General features: G+C 40.3%; 1 protein-coding gene across 2 annotated transcripts; it reads right to left on the reverse strand.

Annotated features, from left to right (window-relative positions):
• Nucleotides 1–52: 52 nt before the first annotated feature.
• LOC308389370 (snake venom 5'-nucleotidase-like) lies at nt 53–17,016 on the reverse strand. Of its 2 annotated transcripts, none has more exons than XM_080870761.1 (9): nt 16,399–17,016; nt 15,996–16,215; nt 15,526–15,714; nt 15,148–15,345; nt 13,374–13,528; nt 13,074–13,182; nt 12,823–12,972; nt 11,991–12,133; nt 53–225 (listed from the first exon to the last, which is right to left on the reverse strand). In XM_080870761.1, the coding sequence occupies exons 1-9, from the start codon at nt 16,774–16,776 to the stop codon at nt 181–183; spliced, it is 1,587 nt and encodes a 528-aa protein (XP_080726887.1). In that variant the 5' UTR covers nt 16,777–17,016; the 3' UTR covers nt 53–180. The 2 variants fall into 2 exon arrangements, with proteins under 2 accessions (XP_080726887.1, XP_080726886.1); XM_080870760.1 differs by having other exon boundaries at nt 11,933–12,133; nt 16,399–16,993.
• Between the last annotated feature and the right edge of the window lie 830 nt (nt 17,017–17,846).

Here is a 17,846-nt window from a genome sequence, read left to right on the forward strand (position 1 = left end):
AAAAGACAGTTAACCAAGTCCTGGAGCTTTTCAATTTATCACAGTTTACCAGAGTGTAAAAAGCCAATCAAAGTGTCACAGACAGACACAGACTCAGCAGCAACAAGCCAATACTGTATGAAGCAATGACAGCAGAGTTCCTGAAAGTGATGCGGCCTTCTACTGCAGGGAACACGCGCTTCATGTCAGAGATGTACTTGGAAAAAACGGTAATGTCCAAGTCACCTGCAAGAAAAGGCAAATTTTTTTTTTTTAAAAATCTCAAAGTGGCATTAAATGAATCAATATTACATCATTAAAATACATAAATAACATCTTCATGATGCTCGATTCTCGATTTCAAGAGTGATTTTTGTAAAATTTAAAGAAAACTGCAGAAACATATTTAAACGATTTAAACATCCCTGCTGGAGAGAATCCCAAGAGTAAAGATCGAGAACTAAAGAGTTTACAGGTACAGCAGGCTTTGATTTGTTGTTCATTTCTGTCTCTGAATAATGGGTGGGAAAAAAAGTTAAAAAACAAAACAAAAAAAATCCAACCTCTGTGTGAAAGTTTGCCACAGTTAATATGAGTTCTTCAACCATCCTCAAAAACAATGGATTTCTATGTCCCTCAGCAGATCATCAGCTTTTCAGGCTTAGAATCATAAGTGTTAATACAAAGCGCTACGGCAAAACTGTCCAATGGTTGTTTCAGCATTTCGATAAACTGTGCCAGAGTGCCAAAAACCCTTAAAGCAATGCTGGAAATGAAAATGTCACAAGCCACATCCTGCTATTCTTTTCTTCTTTAGTGCGGCCTTGAGGATAACAAAAACTTTTCCACTATACCACTACAGAGATATTTTACTGCAACGTGTGTTGTCAAGTTTAAAAACAACTGCAGGACTTTGAGTCACAGAATAAACTCTTGAGAGCAGATGTTATATGGCTGCGTTTCCATGTGTGGTCCATATGTTGTTTTTCCCCATTTCCATGCGTTTCACAGACAAGTGCGCCACAGTTAATTCTCAGTGTCCGCTCGTAAAATGTTTCTCACTTTAGGCATTATCAGATGAATTCATCCATTTTAACATGGACAGGATGTTAGAATTTCACTTTAGACAATCCAGTTAATTCATGAAAAGCACTGTCTAGCTCCTTCCTGTGATGTTTTATTTAAAAAAACATTAATGGTCATGACTCAGGTTGCATTCCACCAGGGAGAAAAAAAGCAAGGGACAAATGACTATGAAACATTAAAGTTTGCAAACCTTTATAACAGTCTGCCAAGTCTTGGAGTGATTGCTAAATGAGCTCTTTTGTTCCAGAGGTGGGACCAAGTCATTGTTTTGCAAGTCTCAAGTAAGTCTCAAGTCTTTATCCTCAAGTCTCAAGTCAAGTCTCAAGTAATGTCAGGCAAGTCAGAGTCGAGTCTCAAGTCACTGGTGTAAAAGTCCGAGTCAAGTCACAAGTCTGAAACTTTGAATTTCAAGTCCTTTCAAGTCTTTAAAAAAAAATAATGAAAAAATAATGTTGCAGTTATGTTGTGATATTTTGATACCATGGTAGCATTTACAGGATATTGTTTTATTGTGATATTATACAGAAAAGAGTTACTCAATAAGGCCCATTTAATAGTTGTTTTTCTCTTTCTCTGTGACCCAAGAATTAATGTGTAAGACTCACAGGCTGGTACCCCAAGGTCGAAAACACCACAGAGACGAGACCACTTCCTTACTCCCATCCTCCCTTTTTCTTTATCTCCTGGAAAAGGCTCGTTAAAGGCCAGGTGGTTTGTTTCAGAATTCACTAATGAAAGAACTCTGTATTCTATGTCTAGGAGTGTATTTTGCTGGGATGATCATAAATTGTAGCTGAACTGATAAACTACACACAGGATACTTCTTTGCTCACAAGGCAGGAAGACGTTTCCTTATTTGGTCTGTACCGGTTTGAACTGAGAACTTGCTGACACACGAACCTTTTTTTCCTCTATATAAGCTGTTATGTACTAAATAAACCTTTGAGTCGATTGGGAAGGCAACCTAAAGCAGTCTCTGTTTTCCTGTTCTCCCAAGCTGCTCCCGAGCTCGTACTAACACGCTGAATGGCATATCTGAGTGTTACTTTGAATAATTAGGAATCTTATAAGGAAAGGACAGAACTCTGCTTATCGCTCGTGCCTTGGAGGGAAAACCGGGATGGACATTTTTTCCTTCAATTTGGTGTCAGAAGTGGGATGGACTGACAGAAGGTAAATATGCGTCTTTCATATTTATATAAAGACCGTATTATACCTCTCTCAGTGATCGATCCATAAAAAAACGGGATATGCTGACGAAGTTTCACTTAGTGATCCAGAGAGATACACTGACGACTTCCTCAGTCCCCGAATAAAGTAAATTAACCCTTGTGTGGTGTTGGTGGACCCGCTCAGAAAGACACAGGAAGTTGCCTGTTGTTTTGCGAGAAGTTGCTCGTTAAGTGAGAAGTTGCTCACCAAAAAGTGACACAGGAAGTTGCCTGTTGTTAAGCGAGAAGTTGCTCGCTAAGTGAGAGTTGCTCACCCAAACAAAAAATTGCTAGCAATAAATTTAAAGTGACCTCAGCTGTGCCGCAGCGAAAATACTAACCTAAATCCTCCTAGCGTGTAAACCCCTCTGGAAGTCACTGAACATGGGTCAGAATTATTCAAAGACCACAGACAGGTCCGATAAAAAATCTAAAGTACCTGTAAAACCAAAAAATTAATAAAATACAAAATAAAGTCTCAAATAACGGCTCAGTACAACTCCCATTTCCGGTTACGTGTAACCCACGTCCACGAATCGGCGAAGACTTCCATGATTACGTATCCAGAACATGCGGAAGTGCTTATGTGACTGACTTTGTTTACAACTTACGGACTGTAAGTACAATGCATTCTAATTTCTTTTCGGAGCCCTATCCCGAACGATTATCGCCAGAAAACAGGTCAGTAGAAATGTTGAATATCATTTGTGATAAGAAAAGTAGTCTGCTTAAAAAGTCCTGTAGAAAATATATGACAGAATGCCGCGACGTGATACATCAAATGTTACCACTATGGAAAAAGGGACCGGAACCAGGTGTAGATGCTTTAACATCAAATAAAACTAGTGCAGGCTCTAGCAAAGAACATAAACCTACCGCAGGAAAAGCTAGTCTTGCATGTTCAGCCGTTCAGCCTACAGCCCCACACCCTTACGATGAGACCGAATTAATAGTCGCTGTAGCAGCTGCACGCAAACAATGTCAGCATTCTGATCCAACCAGCTCAAAAGAAAGCGACGAAAAACCTGAATCATATGCAACGGATCTTAGCCATCTCTTTAAACAGGATCAGGAAAAACAATATATACGCCGCAAGGAAGAATTAGCAGAACATAAAAAAGAGAGAAAAACTTTTGAAAGAAGAATGTGAGGAACTTGTGAAAAACAATTTAGACGACTATGAAGAAAAACTTTTGCATCAGGCAGTGTCCACGATAGACACCCACATGAAACGCCACGATATCGTAGCTAGAGGTTTAGAGGTAGCTAAAGAAATACCTGTTACCCGAACTTTAATAAAGTCTTATCTAAAAGGAAAAAAGGAAAAACAAAGCCAGGATGACAAAGGTCCTTACGCCAACACTCGCGGTAGTAAACAAACAGACCCAAAATCTAGTGACGTCAATGACACTTACCCCTTTATGATAATAGGAGATCAGTGTTGTATTCAGCCCCCTAAAATCTCAGAATTAGTGACAACTATTAAAGAGCTTCCCGATCCTCTTAAAAATCCTACAGCCTTTGTCTCTGCACTACAGAGAAGTACCAGATATCACCATTTGGGTGGTCCGGATTACAGGTACATATTGTGTCAATGCATTCCTGGAGTAACCGAGTCACAACTCATAAGAGAGATAGGTGAATTAGACCCAAAGCATGATAAAGCATCCACAACTGCAGAGTTTTTGTGGGTAAATAATGACAAAATCACCGATTTCTTTAAGAATCTAAAGAAATTCCTGCTCACAATGTCCAGAGACAAAATTGACTTAAATGCAGTAACTATGTGTAAACAGAAGCCTGATGAATCTATCCTAGTATTCATAAAACGCTTTATGCACTGTTGGACAAGCTAGAGGTGCAAATTTAGCTCAGTTTTCCAGCAGCCGCAGACACCCAGAGCAAAAATGAATTTGTGTATTTCATTTAACATAAAGGGTGAAATGTTTGCTGACACTGATAACAGCTTATGTTTTCTCTGCCCTATGTACCGACATGATGGAGAAGGAACATCCTCTGTGTCAGCTGGACCCTCAGCAGAGAATGAACTCAACATCCTTTTTGTCCGGTACTCTATGTCACACACTGTGCCAAAAAAACGTGTACAGACGCCACTACCAGGTAATCCCATGACTGGGAGCCACACTTTTGTTTCTCTAAGGTCAAACAGTGATTTTGTCACATAACTCAGACATAGGTTACGAAATATGTCGACACATAGATGTAACCTACCTTATATTGACTTTATACCTTAAATACAACAAGCCAGTATATGTCAAGCAATGTCCCATTTCCACGGAAAAAGCCGCAGCTCTAGATGTCATCATAGGAGATTTAGAGACTACAGGAGTAATAAAGCCTACAGTATCTCCATATAATACTCCTGTCAATCCTGTGCCAAAGCCTAACAAACCTGGCGTATGGCGTTTCATACAAGACTTAAGGCAAATTAATGCAGTCAACATTCCTCTGCCACCTCTCGTTTCAGATGTTCACAGCATATTGACATGCATTGCATACACATTTTACCGTGGTGGATTTATGCTCCGCTCCTTTTTCTCAGTACCTGTGCATGAAGACACACAGCCGTTATTTGCATTCACACACAGAAATAAGCAGTACACTTGGACTCGTTTGCCCCAAGGCATGATAGACAGCTCTGCTGCTTTCTCAATGGTGCTTCACTCCTCCAGGGCTGTACTGGATGACCTCCTCCTCTGTGCTGAAAGTGAAAAACTATGTCAAACTGCTACACACATGCTTCTCCAGCACCTCCAAAAGACTGGCCACAAAGCATCAGCAAAGAAAATGCAGTACCGTCAGACTTCTGTTCAATATTTGGGATTCACACTGTCTCACGGAAAACGTTCCATGACTGCAGACAGGGTCAAAGCTGTGACCTCCGTCCCTCGTCCCACTACACAGAAGGAAATGTTGTCCTTCCTGGGCATGGTGAACTATTGCAGACAGTGGATACCAGACTGTTCTTTTCATGACCACATTCTGCGTGACTGTTGTAAAAAAGACAAGCCTCCTCGAATACTGTGGTCCACAGAAATGACTGCCTCTTTCAATGCATTACAGGGAGTGCTGACCTCCGCCACTCAAAGGTGCTGCCTGAATTGTTCAGGGAATGCCGGCCTGCCTGAGGGCAGTAGCAGCTTGCTCTATCATGATAAGGGACTGCGAGAAGCTTACACTCTCACATGACACTATTCTACACACCAATCACCAGGTCACGACCATTCTAGCAAACATAACTACACAACATATGCAAACCTCACTATAAAAGCGAGCAGCACACCCAATTCGCCAGCACATTTATTGATCCTATGCTGTGTTCTTCTGACCGACAGGATGGCTCAGACAGGCTTGACGATCATGACTGCATGACACGTATACAGGAATCCACAGCACCACGTCCAGATTTAGAGCAAACACCTATCCCAGACTCAGCCACGGTTTATGTGGACGGGTCCTGTTCAAGGCCGAATGACAACTCATTTCTTTGTGGCTATTCAGTGGTGACATTGCCTGACATCATACTAGAGGCTCACTCATTACCATTTCACTCAGCACAAAAAGCAGAGCTCATGGCTTTAATACGCGCCTGTGAGCTCCATTTGGATAAGCATGTGACAATTTACGCAGACAGCCGCTATGCATTTGGCGTTGTGCATGACTTTGGCACATTGTGGAGACAGAGAGGATTTAGATCTGCTGATGGAAGATAAATTGCTAAATTCTGATTTTGTTCAAAGACTTTTTCAGGCTATACAGCTACCATCGGCCGTTGCAGTTGTAAAAACGAAAGGACACAGTACAGCTGACACAGACGAAGCAACAGGTAATGCCTTAGCAGACGTGACAGCCAAGGCTGCAGCTGCATCACAGCTCCCACCGCCGCAGGAAGTATTATCTGTGCCCCTACAGCTGCCACTTGTTACACTCCCAGACTATTTAGAAACAAATGTTGATTTAAAATTTATACAAGAGCAAGCCTCTGCATGTGATTACACCTATTGGGAGAATAATGACTGTACCTTAGATGACAGAGATGGCTTATACAAAATCTTAAGGGTTTGATTGCCCTCCCATATTCCCTGATGCCAGTCCTTGCCCGACATTTTCACTGTGTGAGTCATGTCGGACAAAGAGGGGTAATAGGGGCAATAAAATCAAGATTTGTAATTGAGAAAACATCACATGCAGTAAAAAGCATATTAGCAACCTGTCTAACATGTGCACGAACTAATGTAGGAAAATCAAAAGCAAAACATCAGCATTTACCACAACCAGATTTTCCATTTCATACATTACAAATTGATTTTACACATATGCCAGCGCAAGGAAGCATCAAGTACTTACTGGTAATAGTGGATCAATTTAGTAAATGAGTAGAAGCTTATCCAACCTCAAAAGAAACTGCAGAAGTAGTCTATCAAAAGTTGAGCAATGAAATAATACCCAGATTCGGAATACCTCACCAGATTAACAGTGATAGAGGATCTTCATTCACATTAGAAGTAATTCAAAAGTGTGCTAAAACTTTAATGACCTGGGTCAAATTACTTCCTCAAGTCCTCTGTGAGATTAGAATGACTCCATCTGCAGTAACCAAATTATCTCCATTTGAAATAAGATTATTTCCAACACCATGGTCAGCTTCCAGAGGGGCACCGCTAGTAGAAGGTGATGTATATTGCATTGTCCACTGATGTTCACAACCTGGTAGAAAAACTGAATAATAACTATCAGAAAGTTTGTCTCTCCCAGCCTCTCCCCTCCACAGATCCAACCCACAAGTGGAGACCAGGAGATGCGTGTTGGTGAAGCCACTAAAACCAAGGACACTCTGGGAGGCCGCGCGTGTTCCAGCCCCAGACTGTACTGGCAGTGACGAAGAACCAGCATCCTCACAGACGGACAACCTCAGTGGATTCATGCCAGCAGGGTTAAGACCAGCCCAATCGGACCATCTCAGGCGTCGGATCAAGCAGATGACATCTCCGGCGGGCCAACGCCCGGAACCAGAGCAAATAAACACACGGGTAGACGACATCTCCGGCGAGCCAGCGCCCGGATCCAATGTACATACACACACGCAATCACTGATTAACACACAACGTCTGAAAGAACAACAACAAGGTACTCAAACATCCAGCAGGAACAGAAAGCCGGAAGTACCACATGATGTCTAACCTGATAAAGCTAGACTCATTCCATCCTGATAATGGAGAAAATGAAATGCCCATTGTCATCACACGACGCTTATTCTGTGTCTCTCGAACCTGGGACCAGGCCAGGAGACGACTGAAGAACTGTTTTTCTTATATATTTAGGTTATTTATCATATCTATCGCATTAACCTTAGGATTTCTCTTTGCTATTTTGTATTGTAGACTGCAACCATGTTCACATTTCTGCAGGTCATATTTTGCTGACTATACCTCATGCTCTATTTTGCAAGACACCTACTTAATGCACTCCTCACGTTCCCTAAAATCAGTAAATAGCAACATAGACGCCACTAATAAACCATCTTATGCGCCCTCTAGAACAGGAGTCAACTCCTGGTATGAAAATGCCAGAACAGCCGCTCGTGATTTAGGAAACAGTAACTGTTATGTCTGTTCAAAGGCTAATCCAGAACAGGTAATAGTAGGATACCCCATATCCGGTTTCCCCCTCACTGAGGGACTAGAGGAAATCGGCGGAGATAATGCTCTCCTTAAAGACACTTTACAGTTGACTCTGAGCCCTCTCGACTGCCTACTTAGACACACACACACACCAACTAACCCTGAGACTCCATTAGGCGAATTATTGAAGTTATCTAATGACACCGCAGGGACCTGTGCCCCAATGAAACGCCCTAAGAATAGGTTAAAACCCTCACTGCCCTTAGGACAGATCCCTCTCCATTTTAATACTAGTATGATATGTCTGCGCAGACTAAAGTTAACTGGCCCAGACACACACATAGATTATACAAAGGATAACTATACATTTTTCTCTGACTCCCCAGGTGCACGCTGTAATGAGACATGGCTAGCTGTCTCTGTGGCTGAAGTTTTATCATATCTGGAGGAACACACACACAGTTCAAGTTCGAGCAGAGACTCGATCATTGTTCCCCCAGAGGGTGTCTTAAATGATACTGACTGGGGGGAGTTAGTTAAATCACACATGGTCACGCGCCTAACTACACCAATCCCACATGCTTATTGGATGTGCAATAATACCCTTAGATTAGCTTTACCTGTTAATTGGACCGGTACCTGTGGTCTAGTAACCGTTGATGTATGCTGTACTTTCATTCCCAATAATACCGCTCCTAACGGTTCATTCACACAAGCTATGAATAGACTTGAAGCATTGAAGATAGAACTAATTGCCAATACAGGCCACGGTCAGTGGCTAGATAAGTGGCTACAGGACACGTTTGGAAAATGGAGGGAACTAATTGTAGCCTTTGTAACCGTTGCAGCATGTTTTTGATGATTATTGTCTGTTGTGTGATACCATGTATACGCGCTCGGAATTTTTGATATTAAGCTTGCTCGAAGGACCAGTTACAGTTATGATTTGTCTTTATATTATGTTATTACATTCTGTCTTTATACTATGTTATCATTTCATGATAAAAGGAGAGAACTGTTGTGATATTTTGATACCATGGTAGCATTTACAGGATATTGTTTTATTGTGATATTATACAGAAAAGAGTTACTCAATAAGGCCCATTTAATAGTTGTTTTTCTCTTTCTCTGTGACCCAAGAATTAATGTGTAAGACTCACAGGCTGGTACCCCAAGGTCGAAAACACCACAGAGACGAGACCACTTCCTTACTCCCATCCTCCCTTTTTCTTTATCTCCTGGAAAAGGCTCGTTAAAGGCCAGGTGGTTTGTTTCAGAATTCACTAATGAAAGAACTCTGTATTCTATGTCTAGGAGTGTATTTTGCTGGGATGATCATAAATTGTAGCTGAACTGATAAACTACACACAGGATACTTCTTTGCTCACAAGGCAGGAAGACGTTTCCTTATTTGGTCTGTACCGGTTTGAACTGAGAACTTGCTGACACACGAACCTTTTTTTCCTCTATATAAGCTGTTATGTACTAAATAAACCTTTGAGTCGATTGGGAAGGCAACCTAAAGCAGTCTCTGTTTTCCTGTTCTCCCAAGCTGCTCCTGAGCTCGTACTAACACGCTGAATGGCATATCTGAGTGTTACTTTGAATAATTAGGAATCTTATAAGGAAAGGACAGAACTCTGCTTATCGCTCGTGCCTTGGAGGGAAAACCGGGATGGACATTTTTTCCTTCAAGTTATATGCTAAATGTAAATATTAGACCATGTAATTTTAAAATCTGTGTTTTTCTCAACACATGACAAAATAGTGAACTTAGAAAATATACACAAATTGTGAAATTGCACCTCTTTAAAATGCAGCTCAATTAAACCTAGCTCCAAGAATAATTTTCACCGACAGTTCTGAGATAAGCTGCATGTTATTCTTGGATGCGGTTGTAGGACCAGCTTTAAAATCGCATGACAAAAATATCATACACATTAAAAAAAACTGCATCACCAACGTAGCCTGGACAACATTTGCTAGTTAGATGAAGTCAGCTATCTCATCGTAGCATATTTATATGCATATTTATAATCATACGGTTCTTGGAGTGAGTGCATACACTCATGAAGTTTAGTAACTTCAGGTCACTGCAACAAGCCCAGGTACAGCTTACCGCCGGATGGATACAGGACCTTGAAATGCACCGTGTAGAACGAAAGACCATCGTATGTATCATAAGTTTACCAGTCTCACAAATTGTCGTCATAAATACACATTCCTTAACCGTTTATTAATAGGACCTTTGAGCTCAACGGTAATTAATTAGTAGTGGAAATAATTTCTGGTAGCATCACAGAAATGTAGCAGTGACAATAATATTGTATGCTGTAATCGTACTGGGCAATTAGTGATACAAAAAACCTGTTTTATCCTGTGAATAAAAGTATATGTTTTTGTCAATGTACCATAATAACAGAAGCGAAACACAATATTGTGTCAGGACAATTCACTATTTATGCACAATAAATAAAGGAGCATAGCGCGACAATTTCTGTTCAGCGCCAGACTTGCTTGTAACCTATATCACTAATTATGTTATGAAAATGACGTATTAACTACAACAGCAGACTGACCTTCGTGTAAATGCTTGGAGCAGACTAACCTGTGAGCTGGAGTGTTCTGGGACGTTATATTTGATCTTTGAATGGCTGCGATCCAGGCCATCCGTCGCGTCTTTGTTACTTCGGAAACATGGCTTGAACAATTTCTCTTCAACGACATAATCCGATAACAACCGATCTCTTTACCCGTCGGCTTCCCGTGGCTGTCATGCGACCGGCTATTGCAGTTAATAATACAACGGCTTCTTGACATTTTTGTGTTTCTTTTTATCGCTGTATAACTGATTTTAATTGAAAGCCTGCGTGCGCTAGTACCGCTTGCCACGAGTTCCCAGAATCCTTTGCGGTTCTACCCGTGAATGACGTCACATTTTCAATCTCTATATAATATGCATGTTAAATTTTATATTTGGGGTAAAATATCAAGTCTTTTCAAGTAAACCGGTTCAAGTCCAATTCAAGTCCCAAGTCATTGGTGTAAAAGTCCAAGTCAAGTCACAAGTCTTAGAACATTTTTTCAAGTCAAGTCTAAAGTCATAAAATTAATGACTCGAGTCCAAGTCATGTGACTCGAGTCCACACCTCTGTTTTGTTCTATTTATATATTTAGATTATATGTATTTCTAAAGGGAGTGTGAGTATGGAGTGGACCACAGCAGCAGAAACACCTTCAAAGAAGAAGTCTAAACTTGGATGCTTCAAACACACAAGTATTCAGTCTGGCAGCGAAGAGGATATAAAAAATCAGTACCCAAATTTAGTATCACAAGTGATAGTCTCAAAACAAATGTGATGCACAAATATGCACAAATAATCATTATTCGTGCATCAGTTTTAAACTCAATTGCAATCTTTGCTTCCCACAGTTACACAAAAGTGATATTTAAAATGCACGCTCCTCCAATGCAGAGTGCGGTTATGTCAATTGCGTGGAAATACCATTATCTGCAGTTTGATGGATGCACAAAGGCGAGGGAAAAACAACAGAACAGTTGCTAACGTGACTTTTCCAACATCGAACATTAAAGCGAGCCCATAGGGCGTGTAAGCGTATCCATCCAGCTCACAAAGGTGCACTGAAACTTAACACGTTTGCATTCGATTTGCCAAAGACGTGTATCCGGTAACCAAGATGAGTAACGAAGGTTTCGTGACAAAAAGATGTAATTCATTTTCCAAAATAGAAAAACTTGTGCTTTATGCAAAACAAGGAAAGGGGAACTGTAGAGGGATCTCACAGCTGCCAGGTACTTTGCTACGAGTTGATTATGATGTTAGGGATGTTAGTGTGAGGTTGACCTTTGACCTTTTGAATTGAAAATGTCATTTTTTAATGAGGTCAGTGTGATTTTTGACTAAGAGGATGCTGGTGCTGGATGCAGTAAAGGTCCTTTTAAGTGCCTGAGGTAAACTGCTTATAAATTTAGAACAAGAGTCTGCCACCCACCTGAATTATGTTTCAGTAACTCCCTCTTAATCATTGTAAAGTTATCGCCTCCACCCACCATGTATGAAGGCATGACCACGGTGTATGTCTTCTGTGGGTCTAATGGTTCATACTTGGGCACGCGGCACTCTGTGCAGAGCAATGACAGCGATGCTACACGCTGGTTCACTGGCTTGGAGAGGTCGTACTTCACATGAATGCCTGGAAATTTAAGGGAAAAATGGCATAGTGTTTACATTTATATAAAGAGACTAGTGTGTCCTTGTGGCATGCGATGCAATGACAAACTCGACCACATTCTTCACACGTTTCACTCTCTTTTTTACCACTTGTTGTTCTCTACAACTCTCGGCTGCAGCTTTCCAGCCACACGTACAAAACAACAACAACAACAACAACAACAACAACAACAACAACGTCAGGACCCAGTTCATTCTTCTTTCATGCAGGGGAGGCGTGATGAGCTGACTGAGCTCAGCCTCACCCCGCAGCCGCACCACGAACCACGCCCCACCACAGTCCTGTTTACTTAGAATTAGTAAAACACAAATTAAAATACTTTTGGGAGAACATCAACAGCATTTTATGTTTAGTGTAAGGCTGGAGACAGTGGGTTGTCTACTAAGATGAGACAACAAACACTACCTCAACTACCTCATAAAGCCACTGATTATTGTTTTCACACTGCACTAAATACACATGTGCATTACGGTTACTTTAGGAACTGATTCATATAACATGCTATTTAATGTCCTGTTACAAAACTAGGCACACCTGCAGCTGAGCAATGCTTTCAGTGCAACTTTTGTAAGCACATGTTAGATATGTATTTCTAACCCTTTGTTATAAAAGATTATTAAACTATTCTATGTTAGCAGAGGAGCACAGACCTGAGACCTGAAGAAATTCTCCAGTCTTTCTTCCATATCTGTGAACAGAGTGTTCAAATGCCTTTTTTATTGTTGAGCCTTTTATTTGGACCAAGTCACAGGTTCCTCCAAATGGTAACACGGTGAGGATCTCCTCCATTGTTATGGAGCCTAAAAGAACAACATATAAAGGTAAATAAGAGCAGATTACAAAACACTTCAAGGTGAATTAAGAACTCGGCAATTCTGCACAAAGGAAAAAAAAAATCTACCATTTCTGTAGCGTTCGTCTATCGCTGTCCGTATGCCCCCACTATTCAGCATACACAAGCTTACATGATTCCACTGCTCCCCAGTTGAATGCCTCATATTGTGATACACCTGTAAATGCAAAAGAGACGTATTATATGACAGAGAAATTCTCTTTGCTTCTGGCTGTTTGTCGTCACCTTTTATCATCATAAATATCTGTTATGATCAATCACCTTCCTTAAAAATCACGCAGTCCTTTTATAACCACTAATTCACACTTAACTCATGTTAACTAAGTGAAAAATGCCTGTAACTTTTACCATGGCATCACAGATTAGGTTTCCCAGGTTACACTCCCGAAATCGGCACTCTTCAAATGACCCGTTGAGGTAGACTAAGGTTTGGCCCACATACTTAGTCGAGTATTGAGCCAAGTCTGTTTTCCACTTATTAACATCAGCAAGGATCTCCGCATCTGAAACAAAACAAAACAAAGAAGAAGAAAAAAAACACAGATCGTGACTGTTGGAGAAAAAAAATCTAGATTATTGGATTTTGAGTAAATCCCTGAGAGCAAATAGATAATCCTGGAGCTCTAATGAAGAATTTACACAAATATGGTAACATTGCATTTGTAAAGCAAGGAACAACTCCACTTTTTCAATATGAGATTGCAAATCATAGTTACAATGTCATATTGAATGACATATTGCTGCTGTAGCCATCTGCTTCAAGGTTCAACATGTCCTGCAGATCTTGGTTGTAACAAGTGGTGATTGTTACTGTTTCTGTCTCTGTAAGCCTTGCTGTACGGGAAAGGAAGCTTAGGTGGGAAAATCCCAATACATCAGCATTTTCTATAATAGTCAGCCGAGTCCATGTGCCAACCAACCCACATTCAACGTCACTTAAATCACATTTCTTTTTCACTCTGGTGCTCACTTAGAACTTCAGCAGGTCATCTTAACCATGTCTACATGTCAAAATGCACAGATTTGCATTTCTTTTTAAGTGACCTTTCTCACTGTCTCTCTTCCCCTGTTTTTCTTCTCCTTCATCTTTCTTTCTCCCTTTCCTATCCCCTAGGTATGTCTGTCCTGTTTGTAACAGCTGAAAATAAAATAAAATAAATAATAACAACAAAAGTCGATCAAATGGACCAATACGGCAAGTCATGATCCACTTGGTAAAGTAAATCCATTGGGTATCTTTGTTGGCCTTCAGACATCAATTCTGACGGCTGAAGAACCAAACAGGACAGACAAAAAAACAAAACAAAAGCAAAACAAGTCATTGGATGATTAGATATTTGTGTTAGTGAGCAGTTGTACCCAAGAAAGTGGCTGCAACATATATTCATAGATTATATAAGATATAAGGTGCTAACTAGTTTAATTTAATGAGTATAATACACTTCATTAAACAACAAGAAGTATCTTTCAAAAAGGTAAGTAATGTTAAAGTTCTTATTTGTGTGAGCACATGTAAACTTTTACTAGAAAATGGATGTGATGGGAGAGCCTGAGTCCTGTGTTGTGTTTTTGTTATTCTTTTCATACTGAGACAAATGAGCTAAAGCAGTTTTTACCTCTATGTACCACTGGATGTTCAACTGTCAGCAAAGGAATTTAACACTGAAGATTTGTTGATATTGTGATGAGTCTTGGACAATGCAATTTTGCCCCACTTTGCTGTAAGTATGTGCAAACATTTTCCACCACTCAAGGATGGGTGTGTGCATCAAAATCCAGTAATAACAAGTTACCTGGTAATGTAAACAAATATGAGATAAGAAATGATCACTAAAGTTCATGTTCTGCGTCAGGAGCAGGAATGCTTACTAAAGAGCTTACCCAGCTTTTAAAAAAGTTTTCTCTCTCTTTCAGAGTAATTTAGTCTCATTGCCGCTTCTGATTATATCCAATTTCTTTTGTGTTCACAGAGATAAAACTTTTGCCTCATTTCCCAAATCCTTAATACACTTCCAGGAACACTGAGAAATTTTAACATGATAAAATCTTATTTGGTTCAGTGAATGGTTTCGACTTTTCAAACAGTAACATGTGTACAGTGTAATCTGATATTTTAGTCTACCTTGAGGTATGCTGCTGTCCATTAGGATGGGATTTCCAACGGCTTTGATGACATTGCCAGCATCATCAAAAGTCACTTTTAAGTGTCCAAGATATTTCCCAAAGGCGTAAGCCTGGACCACTGGCACGTCTCTTCCATGGTTGGATTTTACTATAAAAGGATATGGGCCAGCTGGCACTTCGGAAGATGGGGGCGTTCCTGCAGAGAAAGAAAATGTTGTGGTTTGTAGCCTAAGTGGTTCTTTCTTTCTGTTATAGTGAGGTTAGAAGCATGCCATTCCTTTAAATTGGTTTGTTGCATGTGTGAAATGCAGTTTTTGTGTCTGGAGACAGCTGGATAAACACTATAATAAATAACAATAGAACAGGATAGAGATACCTGTGTAGAGGAACGTGTTGGTATGCCCTCCAACAACAACATCCACCCCTCTCACGCGTCTCGCTATGTCTTGATCCACAACAAAACCAGAGTGTCCCAGGGCAATGATTTTATTATAGCCCAGACTTTCCAGCTTATTTACTTGAGCTTGAAGTGACTCCACCTCATCTTTGAACTTGAGATGTTTGCCTAACACGCACAGGAAATAGGGGACGGATGGGTGCAAGCAAGCAGTGCACATTTCAAAACACTGGTGAATAAAACGTCTAAATACTGGATAACAATTTGAAAGTTGTTATTACAAGGCAAGACATCTGGTAATGTAGCTGAAAACACCAACAATCAGCGACGCTTTATAAAGAAAGAGAGTTTTATTTGAGTGATATTATCCTGATTGTGATCCAGCTTCATCCACGAACTGGAAAAACAAAGCATGGGCATTGGGCGGGACATCATTGGAACAGATTTACCTGGCCTGGATAAGAATGGCGTCTCTGCTGAGGTATAGCCAACCACAGCTACTTTCTCTGAGCCCACACTGATAACTTTGTAGGGACTGTAGTATTTATGAAGCTCTGCCAGGGTTTGGTCGGGTTTAATATTTGCACTGACCACAGAGAAATTTATATTCTGGAGAAAGGGTTGAATGAGACCCTCCACTCCATTGTCAAACTCGTGATTTCCAAAAGCCTATGTGAAAAAAAAAAGAACTTCAACTACTTTATTAACTCATTAAATATAATGATTTACTAAAATTTAAAAATGAACACATAATTGACTTTTTAAAGAAACTTATCTTCGAAAAATACAAACTTGAACCACTTTAACACACAAAAAGTTTCCAAACAACATAGAAATTAAAAGAATACTTGCCATAACATCATAACCAAGTTTGTTCATAAAGTGTGCGGCTTCAGCGCCATTATAGTAGTTGAACCAGACAGTCCCTTGGAATTGGTCTCCAGCATCCAGAAACACCACGTTCGTCTCTTTTTTTCTGATCTCGGTCACTTTCGTGAACCTCCTGGCCACACCAGCGAAGCAGGGACGCTCTGCTCGACACTTTCCCGAGTCCTTGCCGGTCTCCTCGATTCGTGCATGGTTGTCATTGGTGTGGAGTATTGTCAGCTCGAAGGTCGACGCTCCGCTCCAGCAGTTTAAAACGAGGCAGAGCGAGGTCAAGAGAGCGCGCAAACCCATGATGTCTCCGTGCGTAAAAACCGCATTTGTGACCAAGAATGTATAGCACATTGAAGGAGGCGTCGGCTTAGTACAGAGGGAGGAAAAAGTCCAGGAAATTCCGACATAGAAAATTAGTGAGAGAAAGCGTTCTGTAAGTTTTATAAACTGTCGTTTTGTCTTTTGTCGTTTTATTAGACTTGAGTACTGATTAGCAGAACACAACAGCTTAGAAAGTTTGCAGTGTGTGTGTGTCTGTCCAGGTGAAACAATGTCAAGTTATCAACTTTTAAATCTATATTATCTTGTTTTTTTAACATTATCCTTGACTGGGTCAGGCTGTCACATACAGCATCTATGCAAAGACACAAGCTGCATGCTGTCATTCCAGTACACACAAGAGTAATGTTGTACATGTACAACATTACTCTTGTGTTCTGTAGTACTGACTTCAGTATGTTTTTTATCCTGTACTTTTGTACATCACATAACACAACATGACATAACTAACCACACTCTATTGTTTAAAGTGTTTTCCAGCAGTGAATGACTTCTTACATTATGCAAACTGCAAACTGTATATTCTGACCATTGAATGTCGCTCAACATGTGTCCTATATTTAAGTTTCTCATTGTACTCCAGTCCAGCCTTCAGATCATACAAAGCAGTGAAAGAAATCAGATTTCTTACATGCCCTTCACCCACCAGCTCCCCTTAGTGGACAAATAAGGACAAAAACATTTAAAAGTGATGAGTTAGAACGAACGAGCACCGTGACTCTATCTATCTATCTATCTATCTATCTATCTATCTATCTATCTATCTATCTATCTATCTATCTATCTATCTATCTATCTATCTATCTATCTATCTATCTATCTATCTATCTATCTATCTATCTATCGCTGATAACATTTTTTTGTAATTATCATTTATTTTTTAATGACGAGCAAACTTTCAGGATCTGGAGCTCAGAGTGGGCAAATACTCTTTGATGAAAGTGAGTCTTCACTGGAAATGAGCAGAGAAGTGTTTTGTTCATGCAGTCTCATGCACATTGTTCCTGAAATGTGTAGCTCCAGTTCACATATCCTGCATTTCTAGCACGTTTCTCCAAGCCTTGATTTTTAGATACTGCTGA

The sequence above is a fragment of the Rhamphochromis sp. 'chilingali' genome, assembly GCF_963969265.1.
Source record: "Rhamphochromis sp. 'chilingali' genome assembly, chromosome: 21".
NCBI lineage: Eukaryota > Metazoa > Chordata > Actinopteri > Cichliformes > Cichlidae > Rhamphochromis > Rhamphochromis sp. 'chilingali'.